The sequence below is a fragment of the Artemia franciscana genome, chromosome 2 (genome assembly GCF_032884065.1).
Source record: "Artemia franciscana chromosome 2, ASM3288406v1, whole genome shotgun sequence".
NCBI lineage: Eukaryota > Metazoa > Arthropoda > Branchiopoda > Anostraca > Artemiidae > Artemia > Artemia franciscana.
The window spans coordinates 14009266-14031547 of record NC_088864.1 but is presented as its reverse complement, the minus strand read 5'-3'; the positions used below and the strand labels follow the sequence as shown (position 1 = coordinate 14031547).

Here is a 22282-nt window from a genome sequence, read left to right as displayed (position 1 = left end):
CACATTACAATTCCCTAAATCCTGTCTCTCAGTTTAGTATTTCTATCAGTTCCTTACCCTTTAATTCTCTTAATTTAGTATTTATGAACACACTTTCAAACATACAGTGACGACAGTCAAATTCCTCATTAAAAGTCTCTTAATCTTGTCTCTCCGTTTAGTATTTCTATCAGTACATCACCCTTTAATTCTCTTAACGCTCGAGTTTTTTGTTCTAATAGATCGCTATATATCTCCTCAATCAGTTTCTTAAACATAACAATCATAATAAAAATACTAAAAAACGGGAAACTGAACAAAGCGTAGACTTTGATTATTTTAAATAATTGTGAAACGATTAAAAAATCTACTATTTTCACGAGCAACAGTGTCAGCTATGCTACGGCTTAGGAGGCTTAAAGGGCTGAAGTCCCCTAAAAAAAAATTGCCATTGAAGAAGTGTCTAAAATAATGCAGGAAACTTAGTATTGTGGTAATTTTAATAGTTATCTAAAGGAATAACTCAACAAGATTAGCGTGAAATCCTTGCCTAAACTTATTAAGATCTTAGAATGGGGGGCTTAGAGGGTTGGAGTCCCCCAAGAAATCTCTTATAGTGATATTTTGAAAACAAATTTGTGTTAACTTGAAAAAAATAGCCACAAAACCCTCGAAAACGCCAACGGATCGAAATGGAAAGCAAACCATTGTAATTATTATTGCAAAAGCCCTCATAAAGGAAACTTGTAGCCCCATCTCCAACCTTAATCAAAAAAGGAAATCACTCTTTTGCAGGGGTAGTATAGATGTTTTTTTTTTTTTTTTTTTTTTTTTTTTTTTTTTTTTTTTTTTTTTTTTTTTTTTTTTAGCAAGGTACTAGAACAATTCGGACAATTGTTTAACCTTATTTTAAATAGAGTTACAATATCCAATGCCTTTTTATTATTAGCAAAGATTGAGTACTTCCAATAGAAATCTTCATATATGTCCTGATTGAGTTTATCCTCATTAAAAGTCCCTCAATCCTGTCTCTCAGATTAGTATTTCTATCAGTTCGTTGCCCTTGAATTCTATGAACGCTCGAGTTCTTTGTTATCCTCATTAAAAGTCCCTCAATACTGTCTCTCAGATTAGTATTTCTATCAGTTCATTGCCCTTGAATTCTCTTAACGCTCGAGTTCTTTGTTCTAATAGATTGCTACAGATAGATAGATAGATAACTTTATTTTAAAGCCAAATATATAGCCATGAACACAGTGCAGTAACATAAACAAAAGATACAAATAGCATAAACTTTGATCATATCAGAATATAGCTACTCAATCAGTTTCTTTAAAAAAAAAAAAGAAAAAAAAAGAAAAGGGAAACTGAACAAAGCGTAGACTTCTATTATTTTAAATAATTATGAAATGATTAAAAAATATACTATTGTCATGAGCGACAGTGTCACCTATGATACGGCTTAAGAGTCTTAAAGGGCTGAAGTCTCCTAAAAAAAATTTTACCATTGAAGAAGTGTCTAAAAATAATCCAGGAAACTTCATACTGTGGTAATTTTAATAATTATCTAACGGAATAATTCAAGGAGATGAGCGTGAAATTCTTGCCTAAACTTTTTAAGATCTTAGAATAGCGGGGTGGGGGGCTAAGAGGGTTGGAGCCCCCTAAGAAATCTTTTATAATGATATTCTGAAAACAAATTTTTGAGAACTTCAAAAAATAGCCACAAAACCCTCGAAAACGCCACCGGAATGAAATGTAAAGCAAACCATCGGAGTTATCATTGCAAAAGCCCTCATAAAGAGAACTTGCAGCCCCATCTCCAACCTTAATCAACAAGGAAAATCACTATTTTGCAGGGGTAGCATAGATGTTGCTACCCCTGCAAGGTACTGGAACAATATAGACAGCTGTTTCACCTTATTTGAAATGGAGTTACAATATCCAGCGCCTTTTTATTATTACCCAAGATTAAGCAGTTCCAATAGAAAGCTTCATATAAGCTCTGATTGAGTTTAGGTTTCTTGAGATGCACCTTTCATGCTTGGCAGGTAAGAACAGAAAATGAAGTCAAAACATCCGAATTTTATGGAGTTTCTTGTATGATCATTTTTTTTTTATTAACTTGATCGGTGTTTTTAAGTACATATATGCATATTGTTTAAGGATTACTGAAGGCATTTCAGATCTTACCACAGAAAAATAGTATTTGACATCATATTTATGTATTTACATCTTAAATAAATATAAACAACAAAGTTTCAAAGCTTTTGGAAGGAAATTTTCTCCCCATAGGTACCACCATTTAAAGGGACCAAGCGGATTCATATGATAATATCAAAGCACTAAAAACACACATGATTTTAACCTTAAAAACCTTTGGATGACAAAAAAAATATTAAAAGGAAAAAAAACAAAAACAAATTATATCTAATTTTTTTCATTATCATTATTAGCCTGGTATTCCTCCTCATAAAAATCCAATGAACATGGATATATGTACTCAGTGCATGTTATCGAGCCATTAATAATACCACAGCAAATGTTCCAGCTGTTTTTTTTTAAGCAAACACCAATCAAAAGCTTAAACTATGTATTGGAAAACAAATTTCCTTATTCATGGTTACCCATTAAATAAGGAGCTAAAATTCGTTCACTGAACCCTCAACAGAAGAAGGGAGGAAGATCAGAGAAGTTGAGGGGGTTCAAGAAAAGAAAGGTACAGTTTAGAGCCAATAATCACTAATTTTTCTAATAGAGAGGGTTCCTTAACACTATTTCCAAAGGAGAATTCTACACCTTATTGTCTGGAAACAGTGCAATACACCCTATTAAGTAAGTAAGTAAAATATTTATTACCCGTATTTTTCACATGGAACAAAACGGAGTACAAGGAAAAAAAAAAAAAATAAAAGCAAAAAAAGAGAAGAAAAACGGAGAGAAATCTAAAACACAACATGGAAAAATACACAATCAAGAACTGTAGAAGTGTTTAAGCCAGGACTGGTTCCATTTTGCCTGAAAATTGGAAATCAACCGGTTTACCGCTTTCAACCGGTTATTCAATATGGTCTTTCCAATAAGTTACAGAAAATGTTTATATTTTTCCAAATATTAGATATACCAATAGATGTATACTCAGACCTTTTTCTATACCCTCCTCACTCACTCATTATTGAGATCCAGGAATGCCCACCATGGAAAGCAGTGCTGTAAGCCTTAAAACAAAAGTTAAAGAGAAAAAATCAACTCACCATGTCTCAACACTTCCGTGGGACCTCGCTTAGTACCTTCTACATCATTAGTGAGCCCTGGCACAGATTTAGAAGTAAGGCCAAGCATGTCTTTCCTAGGGAATTGCAGAGAGGGGTCATTGCATAGGGCATTTAATAAAGGGAGATCTTTAGTCTTCGTCTGTTCAATAATTGTTTTGAAGTCGAGAGACGAGGCGCTTAGTCGATTGTTCAGATCCGGTTTCGCTGCTGGCTTACGATGTGAATGGGGGAGCTATAACGAAATTCAAGGATCAATTTCAGTGCGCTGCAGTAAAGCCATTGCTAATTTGGCTCACATATGAGGTCAACAATTATAAAGCGATATAACGATTCATATTTACAAAGGTTATATAGAATGAACAACTATTAAGAGAACTATTATACGACTACAACGTGACCTATGCAAATACTAGGTTTACTTCCATTCGGTAGCCCTGAAAAAGCGACGATAGGTAAGATAGATGACTTATATTATTACTGATTGGGTATTGTTCTATCCAGCCATTTCCCAGAACACAAGTGGTGACTCAGCTATTTGATTCGGCTAAATATGAATTTGTTGTCATTTATAACAGGTCAAACCTGGGCAAGTTATGTTGGGTAGAGTAAGCAGCCTTTTTAATACTGAAAAGCACTCTCTATAAGTTCTTTCACTTGCTAATACACCTACGTCACAACTTTTCTTAATAGGGTTAACAATCGCGATCAAACTTTTTTAATATTTTATAGAAAATAGTATCTCTAATTTCACTCAGGCCCACTGCTTATTGTCCGGACAGCAACCTTTTAACCAGTATAGCTTTATAAGAAGTTGGAGCAATTTGAGCGCTAAAGTTAGAGTTACCAAATGAAGGACGGAGGATTCACCCTTTGATTTTTTTTTCACCATTTTTTATTTTTATTTTGATTTTCACTATAAGAAGCTAGATTTGGTTTCTTTGATTTTCACTAAAAAAATACGAGATACTCCAGATTTTGAAAAATACATTTTCGCATCTTCATTAAAGAAGGTAAAAAAGTTTCTTCTCCTCCCCATACGAATTGGCACTCTTGGCCAAGCCAGATAAAAAAAAAAAAAAAAAAAAAAAAAACTAGTATAAATATCTACAGCAAAAGAAATAAGAATACGAACCTGACACATAAAAAAAAACATGTTTGCAAAAATAAATAACACAAGCTCAGGTGGGCCGAATTTGCATTTCAGAATCAAATATATGACAGCATTGGTATAAAAAAAAAGATAAAAAGCAATTAAAAGTAATCAAATTTATAAAAAAGAAGATACGGGTTGATAAAACCCCAAAGAAGGATGAACGGAGAAAGTGGGATAAACAACAAGGAAGAGGAAAACATGTTGGAATAGTTTATTGATTTTGTCTTTGGTAATGCGGAAGACAACAGTTTACAGAAATTTTGTAAAAAATAGGCTAAGCAAATAGGAAGTTCAAAATAAATAAATGAACTTTTCACAATTAGGGGTAAAATTGGGAAAAGAAGGGAAGGAGGGGCGGAGCTTCATTATTTAACGTACCAGTCATGTAGGGAAGAGCTGTCCTATTTTCCGTGGAAAATTTGATTAGAGTAAAAATTTTGATTTTTGTTGAAGCAGAATGAGGGTGTCAAGACCTAGGGTGATTTTTGTTGAAGCAGAATGAGGGTGTCAAGACCTAGGGGGAAGGGGGAATGTGAACAACATCTGAGAAGAATTGAAAAGAGATATCTTCACTCAAGTTAATAAATATTCTCGCTTCAGCAACCAATCGTTTATGAGATTTTAAGCAGTAGAGGGACCAGTATTTGGTGCCTATGTTACCGTGAATGTCTGAAATAGGTGAATGTCGACATTCACCGGGTAATGTCCGAAATACGTTTTTTTCCTCGTTTTTTCACCACTGCCAGTCAACTTTTTCAGCTTTATGCAAGGTTTGATGGTGACAGGTTAGGTTTTTAACCCACTTTGTAGATAGATAACCTAACCTAACCTAGCCCAATTTAACCTAGCCTAACTTAAACTTTTACCGTCAAAGCTTGCATAAGACTGAAAAAACTGGTTCGCAAGGCTAATTGAATCGAAATTTCGGACATTCACAGGTGAATGTCGATATTAAACAGATTTCGGACATTCACAGGAACACCCACAAGAAATACCCTACAAGGCGCAGAGAAGCCTAGCTTGACCCATACATTTACATATCTTGTAAAACTTGCAAAGGTTTTAAGTCATTTTTATAAGCTCGCCTCAGCTGAGTTTTAATTCTACGGTTTTTGTTTGAAACTAAAAAGTTAAGTATTCAAACTACGGACGCATTTTTCCGGCACACATTTTATGTTTGATAATCCTGGGCAAAAAAAATCCAATTAAAATATTTTTTGACTTATTAATCACCAAACAAATTTGATAAGTTTAAAAGCAGATAAAGGACAAGATACTAAAAGAAAATATGTTCTTGTTGTCTAGTGCTTACAGAGCCATTTCTAGGGTGGGTGGTGCCTGAGGAAAAATTAATTACAGCCCCCTCCCCCCTCTTGCCTAAAATATAAGCAAAAAAAGCCGAATCAAAGTGAAAAATTGAACAAAAGTTCAAAAATTGAACAAAGTGGACAATTTTCCAGCCATGGCTCTCAAGCCACGGCACCCAAGGAAACTGCCTCATTTGTCACTCCCACCTCGTAGGAACGGCTCTGAGTGCTTCTATATGAAAAAGATAAAACACATGCTTACTGTGCAAGTTCTCTGTTGAACTTTCAACTCTTCCTGTTTTAGAGAGGGTAGTTTTTGGACAGTTTGTACTTTATGAATGCTCAAGTTACTTCTCTGATGAGATAAGCCAGTCGTAAACTGTTGTTGTTTAAATCCATCAGGAGGTGGGACAAGTTGAGGCAAGTTTGCTGCACTAGGCGCACTCTACAAATAAGAAATACTACGTCATAGCTTCATATTGAAACTGCAGGAGGAACACATATTGTCTAAAACTTATGTTGAACATGAGTTGAACACAGGTGCTTATATAAACATGTTTAATCCAATTTCAGCCAAAACAGAATTAATAATGGAATTCACATCAATTTTTCTCTATTACTATATTTGTATTGATACTTAACTAATGCACTAGGTACGACCAAGGATATCTGATTTAACCATAATCTATAAGTGGTCAATATTAAGGAGGAGAAAGGGTAGGATGGGGTTTAAAAGAGGGGCATATTACCTTTATCCAAAATGTATCTTGATGCATTTAAATTTATGTTATGCTGATGACCCTGCTGTGTTGATTACTTGTGCAACTACAACTAATATGTTAACCAAGATTTGTGAGCTATCCTGCTGGTCATGATATTCTGTACAACCCCAAGAAGACGAATCGGGTATGTTCTAACCCAGGAGAGTTTTGGGTGCTCCTTATCCACCCGGTTAGATTATGTGGTAATGGTAGAGGGATTCCATTACCAATGGACTTCATTTTTATGGCACTTGGTATTAACCAAGTGACATATAGCAATCGCCAATTCTGTCGGTCTGTCTGTCTGTCGGTCCCGGTTTTGCTACTTTAGGCACTTCCAGGTAAGCTAGGACGATGAAATTTGGCAAGCGTATCAGGGACCGGACCAGATTAAATTAGAGATAGTCGTTTTCCCGACTTTACCATCTGGGGGGGGGGGGAGTGGGGGGCCGGTTAATTCGGAAAAAATAGAAAAAATGAAGTATTTTTAACTTATGAGCGGGTGATTGGATCTTAATGAAATTTGATGTTTGGAATGATATTGTGTCTCAGAGCTCTTATTTTAAAACCCGACCGCATCTGATGGCATTGGGGGGAGTTGGAGGGGGGGGGGGAACCTAAAATCTTGGAAAACACTTAGAGTGGAGGGATCGGGATGAAACTTGATGGGAAAAATAAGCGCGAGTCCCAGATACATGATTGACATAATCTGAACTGATTCGCTCTCTTTGGGGTAGTTGGGGGGGGGGGGAGTGATTCTTAAAAATTAGAAAAAATGAGGTATTTTCAACTTACGAACCGGTGATCGGATCTCAATGAAATTGGATGTTTAGAAGGATATCGTGTCTTAGAGCTTATTTTAAATCCCGACCGGATCTGGTGACGGGGGCGGGGAGTTGGGAGGGGGGAAACCTAAAACTTGGAAAACACTTAGAGTGGAGTGATCGAGATGAAACATGGTGGGAAAAATAAACACAAGTCCTAGATAGATGATTGACATAAACGGAACGGATCCGCTCTCTTTGGGGTAGTTGGGGGGGGGGGGGGTATTTCTGAAAAATTAAAAAAGAGGTATTTTTAACTTACGAACGGGTGATCGGATCTCAATGAAATTTGATTTTTAGAAGGATATCGTGGCTCAGAGCTCTTATTTTAAACCCGACCGGATCTGGTGACATTGGGGGGGAGTTGGGAGGGGGAAACCAAAAACTTGGAAAACACTTAGAGTGGAGGGATCGGGATGAAACTTGATTGGAAAAAAACACGAGTCCTAGATACATGATTGACATAACCAGAACGGATCCGCTCTTTTTGGGGTAGTTGGGGGGGGGGGGGGTTAATTCTGAAAAATTAGAAAAAATGAGGTATTTTTAACTTACGAACGGGTGATTGGATCTCCATGAAATTTGATATTTAGAAGGATGTCTCAAAGCTCTTATTTTAAATCCTGACCGGATCTGGTGACACTGGGGGGAGTTTGGGGTGGGAAAACCTGAAATGATGGAAAATGCTTAGATTGGAGGGACTGGGATGAAACTTGGTTGGAAAAATCAGCAGAAGTCTTGCATACGTGATTTACATAATTGGAACGGATCGGCTCAATTGGGGGGGGGGGGGGGGTAATTCTGAAAAATAAGAAAAAATGACGTATTTTTAACTTACGAAGGAGTGATCGGATCTTCATGAAACTTCATATTTAGAAGGATCTCGTAACTCAGATATCTTATTTTGAATCTCAACCGGATCAAGCGTGATTGGGGGGGGCAGTTGGGGGGGACCGGAAATCTTAGAAAATACTTAAAGCGGTGAGATCAGGATGAAACTGGATGGGAAGAATAGAAACCTGTCTAAGATACGTGACTGACATAACTGGACCGGATCTGCTCTCTTTGGTGGAATTGGGGGGGGGGGGTAATTTTGAAAATTTAGGTATTTGTAACTTACGAAAGGGTGACCAGATCTTAATGAAATTTGATATTTAGAAGGATCTTGTGCTTTAAAGTTCTAATTTCAAATTCCGACCAGATCCTGTGACATTCGGGGGAGTTGGAGGGGGAAACCGGAATTCTTGGAAAACATGAAAATTGGGGTATTTTTATCTTACGAATAGATGATCGGATCGTAATGAAATTTGATTTTTAGAAGGAATTCATGTCTCAGAGCTCTTATTTCAAATCCCGACCAGATCTTTTGACATTGGGGGGAGTTGGAGGGGAAAATCTTGGAAAAACACTTGGAGTGGAGGAATCGGGATGAAGCTTGGTGGATAGAATAAACAAATGTCCTTGATACGTGATTGACAGAATCGTACTGGATTCGCTCTCTTTGGGGGAGTTGGGGGGAGGGGTTCATTGATTTGGCGAGTTCGGTGCTTCTGGACGTGCTAGGGCGATGAAAATTGGTAGGCGTGTCAGGGAGCTGCACAATTTGACTTGATAAAGTCGTTTTCCCAGATTCGACCATCTGGGGGGCAAAAGGGAGAGGAAAAATTAGAACAAATTAGGTATTTATAACTTACGAGTGGGTGATCGGATCTTAATGAATTTTGATATTTAGAAGGACTTTGTGACTCAGAGCTCTTATTTTAAATCTTGACCCGAATTAAGCCTCTTATTTTCCTTTTTAAATCAATCTATTGATTTATAGAATTTTGTTAGAGCTCATACCATATGATCTCTTGGCTCTTAGCTCTTCTTGCCTCGTCACAAGTGCCATATGAGCTCTTAGCTCTTGTTTTTTTTAATAAGCCTTTGCTGATGCCTCTGTTCAAAATATTTTGTGGTCGGTTTATCTTACAAACGATCTTCTGCTTTGTTAGTTTTAGTCATTTCTCAAGTGATGCTAAACATTTTCTTTGTTGTTCTTACTGTACCAAAATTTTAGGACTATCTGTTGTTTATAATCACACATTAGTTGACTCACCATGCAATTACTATATGAGCATTTCTGAATTTTCATTACCAAATTTTCATGAACTCCATGTAGCTTCCTGCGTTTCCCTGCTAAATAGACTCACTTCTTCTACAACAAATTGGTTTTATGGAATTTGCTCCAACTTTACGGTACGTGTCCCCTCTAAGACGAGCAATTTTACGACCTACCTACAGCTGTAATTTGCATCAAAAGGACAAGATATTAATATTATTGGAGTCATCACGTTCAAACCTAAGCATGAACCGAACCAGAATTATGATATTGCTTACATTTTCTCTTGGAGAAACATGCTTAAAAAATCTAAACATGCTTAAAAATAGGAAAATTGTTCTTTTTTCAGCTATTGTCAACCGACTTCAATGTATCTTTAATCCAAGAATCATATAAACCGAATTTCATTAAAGTAAGAACTATGATAAAGAAAAATCGTCTCTATCCTTAGGAGACCCGTGAGATCAAACCGTAGGAGAGCAGAATGACAGCACACTAAATATTGCACAGGGAACTTATCTCTTAGGGCTTTCAAATTTGATTTTGAAGAAGCACTACGAGCCTTTTGAAAGTAACAGAGCTATTATTGGGCTATATCCTTTTTTGTCTTCTTTCCTAATATGTAGTCTTTTTGATGGAATAAAATATCGTTTTCTGCCGAGTTTCCCGTTTCTATCTTGCACCATTTCGCATGCTCATATCCTGCGTAATTTAGCTGTAAATTCAGTAGGCGAAATAAAAGACAAACTTTTATATATATTAAATAAAAAAACAAGTTTTTGCAACTGAAAGTAAGGAGCGACATTAAAACTTAAAACGAACAGAAATTATTCCGTATATGAAAGAGGTTGTCCCCTTCTCGACGCCTCACTCTTTACGCTAAAGTTTGATTATTTCTCACAACTCTACTTTTTAAAACAATAAAAAACTTTAGCGTAAAGAGTGAGGCGTCGAGGAGGGGACAACCCCTTTCATATACAAAATAATTACTGTTCGTTTTAAGTTTTAATGTCGTTTCTTACTTTCAGTTGAAAAAACTTGTGTTTTTATTTAATTTCTGAACGTTTTTTAATTAATGTATGTATGTTTTGATTTTGGATCACCGCACATGAATAATTAAAACAAAATTTGTATATAATTTTTTTTGGCTAAATGGCTTTTTCATAGTTTTGATCGTACGATTTTGATTAAAAAAAGGGGTGGGAGAGGAGGCCTAGTTGCACTCCAGTTATTGGTTACTTAAAAAGGCAACTAGAACTTTTTATTTTTTTACGAACGTTTTTATTAGTAATAAATATAAATAACTTACGAATTAACTTATGTAATGAACTTCTACGTTTGAATATTTTTATTACGTAGGGGCAGTAACAAACAAACTTTTAAACATTTTTCTATCTTGAAACTCATTATAATTAACTACATTTCTTATCAAATATGCAATTTTTCCAACTTTATATTTGTACTTGTAGATGAAATAGGCAAATAGGCCATTTACATACTTTATGATTTTACTAAAACACTCGCTGGTTCTTTACATTTATGCTTTTCCTAGGTTTTAGGCACAAAACAACCACCTACGGAATCTCCATTTGTACTTTCTCCTGGTTTTCGGCACAAAATAATCACGTACGGAATCTTCATTTAAATCAAGACATAATAATTAGTAACAGATAAGAATTCTCAACAACTAATAAATGTGACGAAATAACTTACAGACTTCCTGTAAGGGGGAGGAGGTGGCACAACAAATAACGAGTCATTATTGTCACAGCTCAAGATACTATCCTCAGAGTGAACTCGATGAATAAGACCCGTCCTGGCCCTCAGAGCGGCCCTTCGTGCTTCCCCAATTGGCTCATAACTTCCAGCCAAACTGAAAAGAAGAGGTAGGGATCAAAACCAGAAAGACTTGAGTATTTAAGAAACCAATCTAAATATGTCTGCTAAGTTTTCAGTTCAGGTTGGTTGACTTATTATTAATCATAACTAAGCTATAATACCAAAAATGAAATTGATCATAATGAAGTTCATAAATTTGGTCGTTTTTAAGTTTATTCGTTTCAATTATATATTGAAAAACTGACTTCTCATCACTTTTTTCTTTTTTTATATACCATGAAACCGACCAATATAGGTATTATGCCAATAATGTTTATATAATTAAAGATGTATGTGTGTTTTAAATTTTTTTTTTTTTTTTTTTTTTTTTGCGGAAAACTATGTTTACTGCGTAAAAATCATGCTCACTAGATAAAATCAGGTATTTACATTTTTGAATTTAGCATAAAGAAATTAAAATTATTTAAGAAATAAAAATTGAAATTAATAAGCATTATTAAATTTTCCCAATAAATTAAAATGCATTTTGAAAATGCAAAACAATTAAAACTTTGAGGATCATAGATCATTCCGTAAAGCTGAGTTCTTATTTATGTATTTTTTATTCAATAAAGTCAAGTCAAGTTTCTTGATCAAACAGTTCGAGGTAACGAAGAGTAAGTAAGGAGCGATTGGGGCTAAATGTATCCGAAACTCTTAAAAAATGATTTTTTATAACAGTTGACTTTTTATGTAGATTCCGAATATAAAAAATTATCAAGTTTGAACTTACCTGTCGAAAGCTTTGAGCCTAAGAACATTTCCTTGATTTTCGAAAAGAAGGGGGGGGGGCAAAAAAGACAAGCATTCTTGGTCAAAATAATAGCATTAGATTCAGTGTAGCAGAGAACATTTTACGCTAAAGCCACGATTCCCAACGTGGGGCGCAGGTTGCACCACACCACGCTAAAGTTGTGCTTTAAAGCGTAACACTTGACGCGTTGAAAACTCTTCTTGGTCCAATCCAACAGCTCTTTTGTTTGAGTAGTCATTCTTAAAGAACTGGGACAAAATGTCAAACTTAAGCAGTATTAAAGAAGTGGGACAAAATGTCAAACTTAAGCAGTATGGGGTTTAAGAAGAGGGTAGTCATCATAATATAAGGAATAGTTTTAGTTCATTTTAAGTTTTAATAATACCTTTTACTGTCATTTGAACAGCCTTGTTGCTTCTTTTTTTTAAGAGACGGACTTAAAAAGTCACGCAAACATTCTGGATAATTGAAAAATTAAAATGGTTTATTTTAATTCGGCAAGAACAAGCGCATCAAAAGTCAGCTAACATCAAAGGTCTATCCGGTAATTATTCTTTTCGCTTTTCACCCTCTTATCTTTTTCTGTTTTACTTTCTTTTACTTTCACTCTTTACTCTTTTCACTGTGAAAAAAAAGTTGTACTGGGAAAACAATTTTTTTTCCAGATTCACACACCCAAGTACTTTTTTTTATACAGGAGTGGTTGACATCAAACTGGATGTCTCTTTAACTTACAAAATGTTTACCTATATGTTTACATTTTTCTTTTTTTGTACCGAGTTTTGCATCGTTTTGGCCCTTATTCTTGTAATGAATAGATTAACAAAATAAATAAATAAACTAATTATACAAATCTTGAGATTTTTCAATACTCATGTTTAATTTAATTTTCTTTAAATAAACAATAATAGAAATATTTTTGAAATCAAACATACCATTGAGATAATTTCATTTGATGAATACACTTTGTCGTGATAACGAAAGAAAATAATGAAAACAAAAATACTTGTGAATATCATAATAAATTTGGTATGGTTTTACATAGAGATACTAAATAAAAATGCTTTTGTTAAAACATAGAAAATTAAAAATCCTTATAAACATTTTGTGATTCACTTAGCCACACAAATTTTGATGGTTTATTCAAAAGACGGACGGTTATTTTAATATTCTTTACATAATCAACAATGACAATAATTTTTTAATTAAACATCCCAATAAGATAATTTCACTTGATGCATATGTTACCGCACATGTCCGAAATTGGAGAATGTCGACATTCATCGGTACGTGTCCAAAATTCCTTTTTTCCTCCTCGGATTTAGTCAGCTTTTTCAGCTTTATGGAAGGTTTGATGGTATGCAAGGTTTAGTGGTGACAGGCTAGGTTAGGTTTTTAACCCATTTGTGAGATTTACAACATAATTTAACCTAAACTAACTATAGCTTTTACCATCATACATGGCATAAGACTGAAAAAGCTGACTAAATCCAAGCAAAGCAAAAGGAATTTCGGACATTCACCGACAAGTCTCGACATTTACCAGATTTCGATCTTTCACCAAAACAGATACACTACTACTACTATTCCTTCTACTACTACCAACTCACTGCAGCACCAAGTTGCCTTAGGCCTACACAACTATGCATGTTTCTCCTCCATCACAATCTGATCAAGCCTCCCTCTTTACATCCTCCCAAGAATTTCGTATTGTCCTTAAATCTTTCTTTACGACACCTCCCCAGCCCAGTTGGGGTGGGTTAGTCTTATAACGATACACTGTAGCGTCATAACTAAAGAAAAGATTATTATAAAAATTACTTTTACACTAAATTCGTCGCAACTTTAATATCCGTTTGGTACGGTTTTTGATAAGTATAAAAATTCTTTAGCTAAAGCATATTAAATGAAAAATACTATGAAACATTTTATGAATCATTTTATTGCAAAAATTTCGGTGGTTTATTTAAAATACCGATGTTTATTTTACTCTTCTTTACATAAACAAACAATGAAAATATTCTCAAATTAAACTTAGTAGTACGATAACGTCATTTGATACATTCGCTATATCATCACATTTAAAAAAATGATCCTCTTAAATATTCGGATTATTATATCCGATCAGTATAGATCATAGAAGCGTAATTATACATGCACATTGATTTTTACTGATAATAGTAGGCGCATTGCCGCTCATACCCTCTCCCCCCCCACAAAGCTAATTTAGGATCAATGCTCATACCCAAGACAAATAAGCAGTGTAAGTTTTAGCATCCATATTAAGTAAAAAATCCTTTTAAACATTTTATTAATCACTCTGTTGCAAAAATTTTGGTGGTTTATTTAAAATTCGGGTGTTTATTTTACTCATCTTTAAACAAGTAAAAATAAAAATATTTTTAGATTAAACTTAATAGAACGATAACGTCATCAGGCACATTCACTATATCATCATATTAAACAAAACCCCCTTGAATATTTGAATTCGTTTCCTTGTCTCTGATAGATAAGACACTATATAACAATACTTAAACTTTCGGAAATTCTTGAAAAAAAATTTACTATCTAAAAAATTTATTTTACTAAAATATATTATATTAAAACATTCTATATGGTAATAATTTTTAACACCCTGATTAGTTTTGTCTTCTTTCAATACTTTTACTCGGGTAAAATCCCTCTCTCCACCCTACAAAAGTAACTCAGGATCAATGCTCATACCCAAGACAAATAAGCAGTGTAAGATCTAGCATTAATTTCTGATGATAATAACAAGTATATGGCCCTTCAATCCCTTTCCCACACCCCACAAAACTAGCTTTAGATCAAGGCTCACACCTAAAACAAAACAATGTTCAAAAATATAATATCCGTTTATACCAGGACTTATAAACAACAAAGAGAGATAAAACTTAACAAAAAAAACCTCAAACGAGACTGCGGTCAGTAGAGAGAAACCCATTTTTTTTTTCCTCTCTCTCTCTCTCTCTCTACTGGCCGCAGTCTCGTTTGAGGTTTTTTTTTTTTGTTTTTTTTTTTTTTAGTTTTATCTCTCTTTGTTGTTTGTTGTCATGGCTGGCCAGTTCAGCTTAAGAACTTTCATTCACCAGGGCTTATGCACTATGACTGGCTATTCGAAGGAGAGTAGGTGTGGTTAATTCAAGAATCATTATCCGTATCGGACACCCCTTTTTTTCTAGTCTTGCAGTCAAAGGTCTTGAAAGATTCTTGCACAGTATAAATATTAGACAGTAGCAAAAATTTGGTTCAGAAATGGGACGCATCACAGCGCGCGGAAAAGGAAGTTACCAATGTGTAACAGCAATAGGTCTCCCATCACCCCATCGTAATGCACTAAAAATTTGTCATTGCACGTGCGCGAAAGCGGAGTCACGAAGAAATGTTTTCGACTGATGTATCCCAAAAATCTTTAATGGAGAGCATATAAATTTTTCCTACTATTAAATGTTTATACTGAGGATCCTTGAGTAAAAATTTCTGAGCAGGAAGGAAAACAATTTATGAGTAGATTTGCCAAAAAGTATCCCAGGGTTATCTCAAAATGTCTTAAAACTAAAAAGTAGTTTATTTTTCTGTTTACAGGAAAAATTCAAGTTAGTAAAGATTAAAATAAAACCGTGAGTAATCATGACATAAAAGCGAGCCCCCAATAAGGTCATGACTACTACACATTGTTTTCATTTTCAAGTCGGTAATTTTCCAAGGAAGCAAGAAAAAGGAATTGTTGTCTATAATTTTGGAGATAAAAGCATATAAAAACACTAGCTGTTGGGGTGGCGCTTCGCGCCACCCCAACACCTAGTTGGTGGGGGCGCTTCGCGCCCCCCCCAAGCCCCCCCGCGCGCGTAAGTCGTTACGCGCCATAATAGTTACGCGCCATTGTAGTTGTGTCCCTATGTCCCACCTGTGAATATAGATATATATATATATATATGGTTTTAACTACGTAAAACTTGCGAATATACAACATTCTTTGCTGTCCCATTGTCTTTGCATATAAATAGATTGTCAGGTTATCCCCCTGTTTCCCCCGGTGTCCCCGTTGTAGTTGTGTCCCTGTGTCCCGGTCGTCATTTATATTCCCTGTGTCCCGGGTCCCGGTCATCATTTGTATCCCGGTGTCCCGGTCTGTATATACATTCGTTTTTTAGTTTTGTTTTTCTCCTTTATTTTTTTCCTTTTTTTTTCTTTTTTAGCTTATTTAGATTTTTAGATTTTTTAGTTTTTTTTATTAGTTTTTAGTTTTTATTTCTTTTTAGTTTTTTTGTCCCGGTCGTCATTTATATCCCCCTGTTTCCCCCGGTGTCCCCGTTGTAGTTGTGTCCCTGTGTCCCGGTCGTTATTTATATTCCCTGTGTCCCGGTCGTCATTTGTATCCCGGTGTACCGGTCTGTATATACATTCGTTTTTTAGTTTTGTTTTTCTCCTTTATTTTTTTCCTTTTTTTTTCTTTTTTAGTTTATTTAGATTTTTAGATTTTTTAGTTTTTTTATTAGTTTTTAGTTTTTTTTTCTTTTTAGTTTTTTTGTAGTTTTTACCTTCTTTTTAGTTTTGTTAATTTTTTTTTTTACTTGTGTCCTGGTCGTCATTTATACTCCCTGTGTCCCGGTGCTTTGTTGATTGCTAATCGAACATTCCTTTTGTCCTGGTCGCTTTCTCTTTGAGTGTCGTCATTTATTTTTTTCTTTTTTAGTTCTTTTAGTTTTTACCTTTTTTAGTTTTTTTTTAGTTTTTAGTTTTTTTAGTTTTTTACCTTTTTTTAGTTTTTTTAGTTTTTTAGCTTTTTTATTTTTTTTTATTAGTTTTTAGTTTTTTTGTAGTTTTTGCCTTTTTTTTTAGTTTTTTGTCCTGGTCGCTTTCTCTTTGAGTGTCGTCATTTATTAGTTTTTTCCTTTTTTTTTTTAGTTTTTTATTGGTTTTTACCTTTATTTTAGCTTATTTTTCAGTTTTTTCCTTTTTTTTAGTTTTTTTTTATTTTTTTACTTTTTTTAGTTTTTTACCTTTTTTTAGTTTTTTTAGTTTTTTTAGTTTTTTAGCTTTTTTACTTTTTTTATTAGTTTTTAGTTTTTTTTTGTAGTTTTTGCCTTTTTTTAGTTTTTTCAGTTTTTTTTTTAGTTTTTTATTGGTTTTTACCTTTATAGTTTTTTTAGTTTTTTAGCTTTTTTATTTTTTTTATTAGTTTTTAGTTTTTTTTGTAGTTTTTGCCTTTTTTTAGTTTTTTCAGTTTTGACGTCACCTAATCCAGTTTTTTCAGGTGACGTCACCTGACACATCCATCCACACATCCATCCATCCATCCATCCACAGACAACTTATTTTTATATATATAGATTGCTGAGAGCTGTCTTATTCTTTTAAAAGATAAATGAACTTAACAAATAAAATTATCTAGTTGCATAAATTTCGTTGTTATAATTGAAATACAGAAGTTTATTTGAATCTTCTATAGGTACGAAAGAATAAAAGTATTCTCAAAATTTAAATAGACCAATAAGATAAAGTCATTTGATACATACATGATAATGTTATAGCTAAAGAGAATGTTGGATATAAAAGTACTTTTGAGCATTTTGATTCACTTTGTCTTGGCTTTGATATATATTTTAATAGCAGTCTTTTTGAAGCCAGATCCGACCTCCCAAAACTTTGTCCTTGAAACACTTGGGTACAAACTTTTAATAATTGGTATATTTATTCATTTATTATTATTTCTCGCTGCATCCTTTGGGTTTCCTGCCTTGCACGTGATTTTTGGCAATATATTAATTCTTACAGTAGTATTTATTTCTTCGATATTAATAATTGACTTTGCATTTTTGCCCATCATAAAAAACTTTTCAAGGAGCTATACTAAAGAGCTGATTCGTCAGCATGATGGAATCTCAAATCAAACAGTGCTGGACTCGATCCATATTCAGTTTAAATGCTGTGGTATTAGTAATTACGACGGAAAAACAGTTGATCTACGACAATTCAATGCTGCTTTTCAACAGCGTTTTCCTGAGACCTGCTGCAGAGACAAGACAAGCTGCTATGAATCACCAACTCCTGAAAATTCTTATGTATTAGGCTGTGACTTTGTCATTGAGCAAAAGATACATGAATTCAAGATCCTATTGCTAATTATAACAATATTAGTTCTATTATTAGTTTTAGGGGTCTTTTCACTATTTGCTGCAAATGAAATGGACCCGCATACATTTTACACAATTTTCTTTTCAGAAGATGGTTGTATAGCTTGCATTAGAAGCTGGTGGAATAGACCCCCAGAAGAACCTGCTGATGTTACAAAGGAATTCTTCCCCCCGACATTGTTGGAGAGATGTTGTGATTATTTTTGTTTCCTGGACGGTATATGCAGCTGTTATAATTGGTGCTTCCGTTTTCAAAAACCAAGACCAGAAAATTTACCACATTAGAGAATTCAAATTAGACAATAATAGAATTCCAGGAGAAAAATAGATAGACTATTAGAAAATGACAGCTTTAGAGTTTTGTAATCGGTGAATAGAAGCAACATGTATTGCTGTGAGGAAGAGGGGAGACAACAATTATCACAAAAAAGTCAAATATTTTCTTTTCAAAATATTTCCCGACTCTGTGTTTTGTTTGGTTAAGTGTTATTCCATTTATGCCTCAAATTGATAAAATCTCGAAAATGACATCTTTGCTCCTAACCAGAAAGGTCACTTCACGAAAAACTAGCACGAAGGGGTGGGGACAAAGTGTATTTTTTAAAACCTAGGGGGGTATTCATTCTTTTATGATTAAGTTTTCAATGGAAGCACCAGAAAAAAGTATTTTTCAAAGAAAATACAAGAATGGTATCTCAAAAACCTTCAGGAGGGCAGGTACAAGCCTGCTCCTAAATTATATTTGGCTAATGGATTATCGGTGAAATTTTTAAATTTAAAGGGGAAGAATTTATCAGGCATGTTTGCGGGGCAGGGAGATGCTATCTGGCGTTTGACTGGAAGTGTTCGAATCTCAAAAGTGAAAATTCTCTATCCCATTCAGAATTACTTAAGGTGATTTCACCTTGAGATAGTCCTTTTATTATTTTTATTGATGATATAATATTATTGAACTGAATAATCGCAGAAAACGGAGCAGCGTGACATTCGTCCAAATTTAGTTGGCAGTTGTGACAGGCTACTATTACGGTTCTATGATAACCGTCTTATCCTAAATGATTGCAATTCAAATTCTAAATTTGATTAAGTTTCTCAAGCTCGTCCTCAGCTATTTGACATCAATCTTTCAAATGGTTTTATTAGCAAACCAATATATCACTCTATTTTGTGTCTGGCTTTGCTAAAGTGACGGCATAACTGAGGGATCAAAAAAAAAAATAAATAAATAAATCGTGGTTGCAGTGATAGCTGCAATCTAATTAAAGACAAAAAGGGTAGACAAACCCAGTAAAGAACGAACTGTAGTCAACAGTAATCCAAAATTTAAAAAGAAGTTTTGAAAAAAGACGAAAAAACGCAAAGTCAGGAAAACTTGCCATTTGAAGCTGACGCCAGAACGGTAAATATTATTTTCGTTAATCTTAATAGTAAAAAGACTGGTTCAAAAACAACTTCATGGGTCTTAGAAGTGCAACCCCAAACTTCACAAAGTGATGCTAGATCAAAATAAAAACTGCACCATTGAGGTTTCCATAACTGGAAAGACCGTCTAAGAGAATTACAGTCTAATAAGAAAATTGAGCAACAAGGAATACTACTTTCCGCATAGAAAGTAGTGATGGGTCTCATTTATTCTTCTCTTTGTGCCGCCACCAGTAGAGCACTGAGACATCATAGAGATTAATTTGAAAGATAATTTTAAAGTTATCTTTCATTACAAAATTACAAGATAAAGGCAATATTACAGGTTAGACCGAGAAAAAAAGCATCAAAACATGTTCAAGAGTAATAACATTGGAAGATAAATATGAAAATTAGAATAATAAATAATGATGTTGACATATTTCTTACCTTGCACTGTGGGTAGACGTCGAATAGGCACTCGGATTACTAGAATGTGAGCTGGCTAATGATTGACTCGAAACATATTTCGTAGATAACCTTGGGTAAGGTACATAAGCAATTGGTAGTTGAGTTGCAGAGTAATTTGAAGAATAATTAGAAGAGTAATTACTCGTGGAATAGTTGCTACTATAGTTACTTGACGTGAGACTGTGATTCGATGAAAAACTGTAAATTTCGCCTGTAAGAAATGAAAATCAATTGTAGAAAATGTCAATGTCATTTGGTCAACGTCAACGAAACAACGTCATAAATCAGTCATTTGGGAAAAACGCCAAATCTACAACCAAAGAATTCAAACTTCAACGATGGAGAAGTTGCAACTAATTAAACTCACAGCAAATAGCTTTAGAAGGGGGCCAGAACACTTGTCCTTAGATAGGGAGGACAAAATAAGAACTTGAGATAAAGCCTAATGAATTTTCTTCTTGCAAATTTAACTTTCATCCGTGATAAAAACGTCATATTCTTCCCTGAGGACCTGCTTCTTGTGGCCAAGACATTATAGCTCTATTGTCTTTTCCTTTATGATAGACTATGAGCTCATTCTTAAAAAGGTTCCTCTAAGTGGGCGACCACGATTTGGAAGTATGAGCATTAATCAGTAAACTTATCCTGGGAAATGAAGAAACCGAATGAGATGTTTTAGAATGAAAGTTTTTTTTTTTTTTTGAATCGAGCCCCAGTGTGCAAAAACAGATACATTTAATAAACTGAAACTGATTTAGTGCATAGCAACATTAGTGGCAAAATAACGACCATCGTTGGTGGGCTGTATGACCCAAAACTGGGGTTACCACCCAGGGAAAAAAAAATCACAAAATTTTAGCGAATTTTTTTATTTGATTTAGTGGCTTTCTTCAAAAATCTAGTGATTTATGTGCTGATTTAGTACTTTTTTGTTTAGGAAATAGTGATAATCACAAGAAATAGTGATAAATCACTGCTCAAGACTAAACCAAGTAAATCTTCTTTCTGATGTTAGTGCTTCGTCGGTATCCGAATTCTTGGCGGATCCCAGGTTTACCGTTAACGCGAGTCTTAATTTGGGCTCAAATTTTGTTTTCTTAGGATGTTAATTTTTGAGCAATCAATAAGTCTCTATTCTAGGTTTTTCTATCAGCTTTAATAATTCATTTACTGAATCTGACGTAACGTTGTGGCCTTGATTTTAAGAGACATTTATTTGAATAAAAATAATTCAATCGTTGTTCAAATTATGAAATGTTCAACGTATGAATAGCTGTGGAAATCTTAAACATTGAATTTAAGACATCGACTGTTATTGGAATTGCAAATACATTGGACCAACTCAAGTTTTGAAGTTGCAATTATCGTTATAAACGTGTATACTTTATGTTTATTGGTTTGCGTATGTCTACTCCGACACAAACTTCTTTCAAATATGCAAAGTGCATCTTGGATATAGGTCTGATATTAAAATTACTCAGAGTTTGTGTACATAATTTTTATTTGACCCTTGGGGTTGTCCAAGGACACTATATGGGATGAATAACAATACTGGAAGACCTTACTTTCTGATGAGAGCACTTAGTTTGTATCCAAATGACCGATTATTCACTCTTGGAAAATTTTAGACCAAACTGAGTAAAAGTTTCCCCTACTTTCAACCACAGACTCATAAAAAAAAAACTTTCGAAAATACTTCAAGATTTTTGGACCAAACTAAATAAAAGCTTCCTTCATTTTCGACCACAGATTCATAAAAAAAGGAAGAAAGTACAGACTGACAAAAGTATTCTTCTGTACTCAAGAATTAAGCGGCTCGAATGGATATAAGAAAATATATTTTTCACAGCAAAATTTTTCTCAGATTGGTCCAGATTTGGGATTCAAAGTGTCGTCCCAAATTTCGTTCAAAGAACCAGCTTAGACAATTTTAACTTCAGATCTGGAGGATCGACGATTCCTATCCAATTTATATGTACCACTACCTTTCTGAGATATATTGGGGTTTGGTTAATAGCTATCTGGCTTGTACGGAGGTGGATGTGAAAAAAAAGCGATAAAACAAAATTTATGGTTCCCGACATAAGTTGATACAAGTATAGTACAGGAAAATATTTAATTTATCATAATTTTCATTTGAAATTATAAATTAAAACTGGAAAAAAAACCTTTTCTTTGTTTATTAATTAAAATGACAAACTAAGAACTAAAATACCATTT

The 22282-nt window shown here is 34.2% G+C and overlaps 1 protein-coding gene across 1 annotated transcript in view; it reads right to left on the bottom strand.

Annotated features, from left to right (window-relative positions):
- LOC136037565 (protein expanded-like) overlaps positions 1–22282 on the bottom strand; it is a gene marked incomplete at its 5' end in the record, with an annotated part of 106629 nt that overhangs the window by 15776 nt on the left and 68571 nt on the right. The window contains 4 exon segments of the mRNA XM_065720290.1: positions 3234–3486; positions 5977–6159; positions 11114–11273; positions 20042–20273. Of these exon segments, the coding sequence (XP_065576362.1) occupies positions 3234–3486; positions 5977–6159; positions 11114–11273; positions 20042–20273 (828 nt within the window).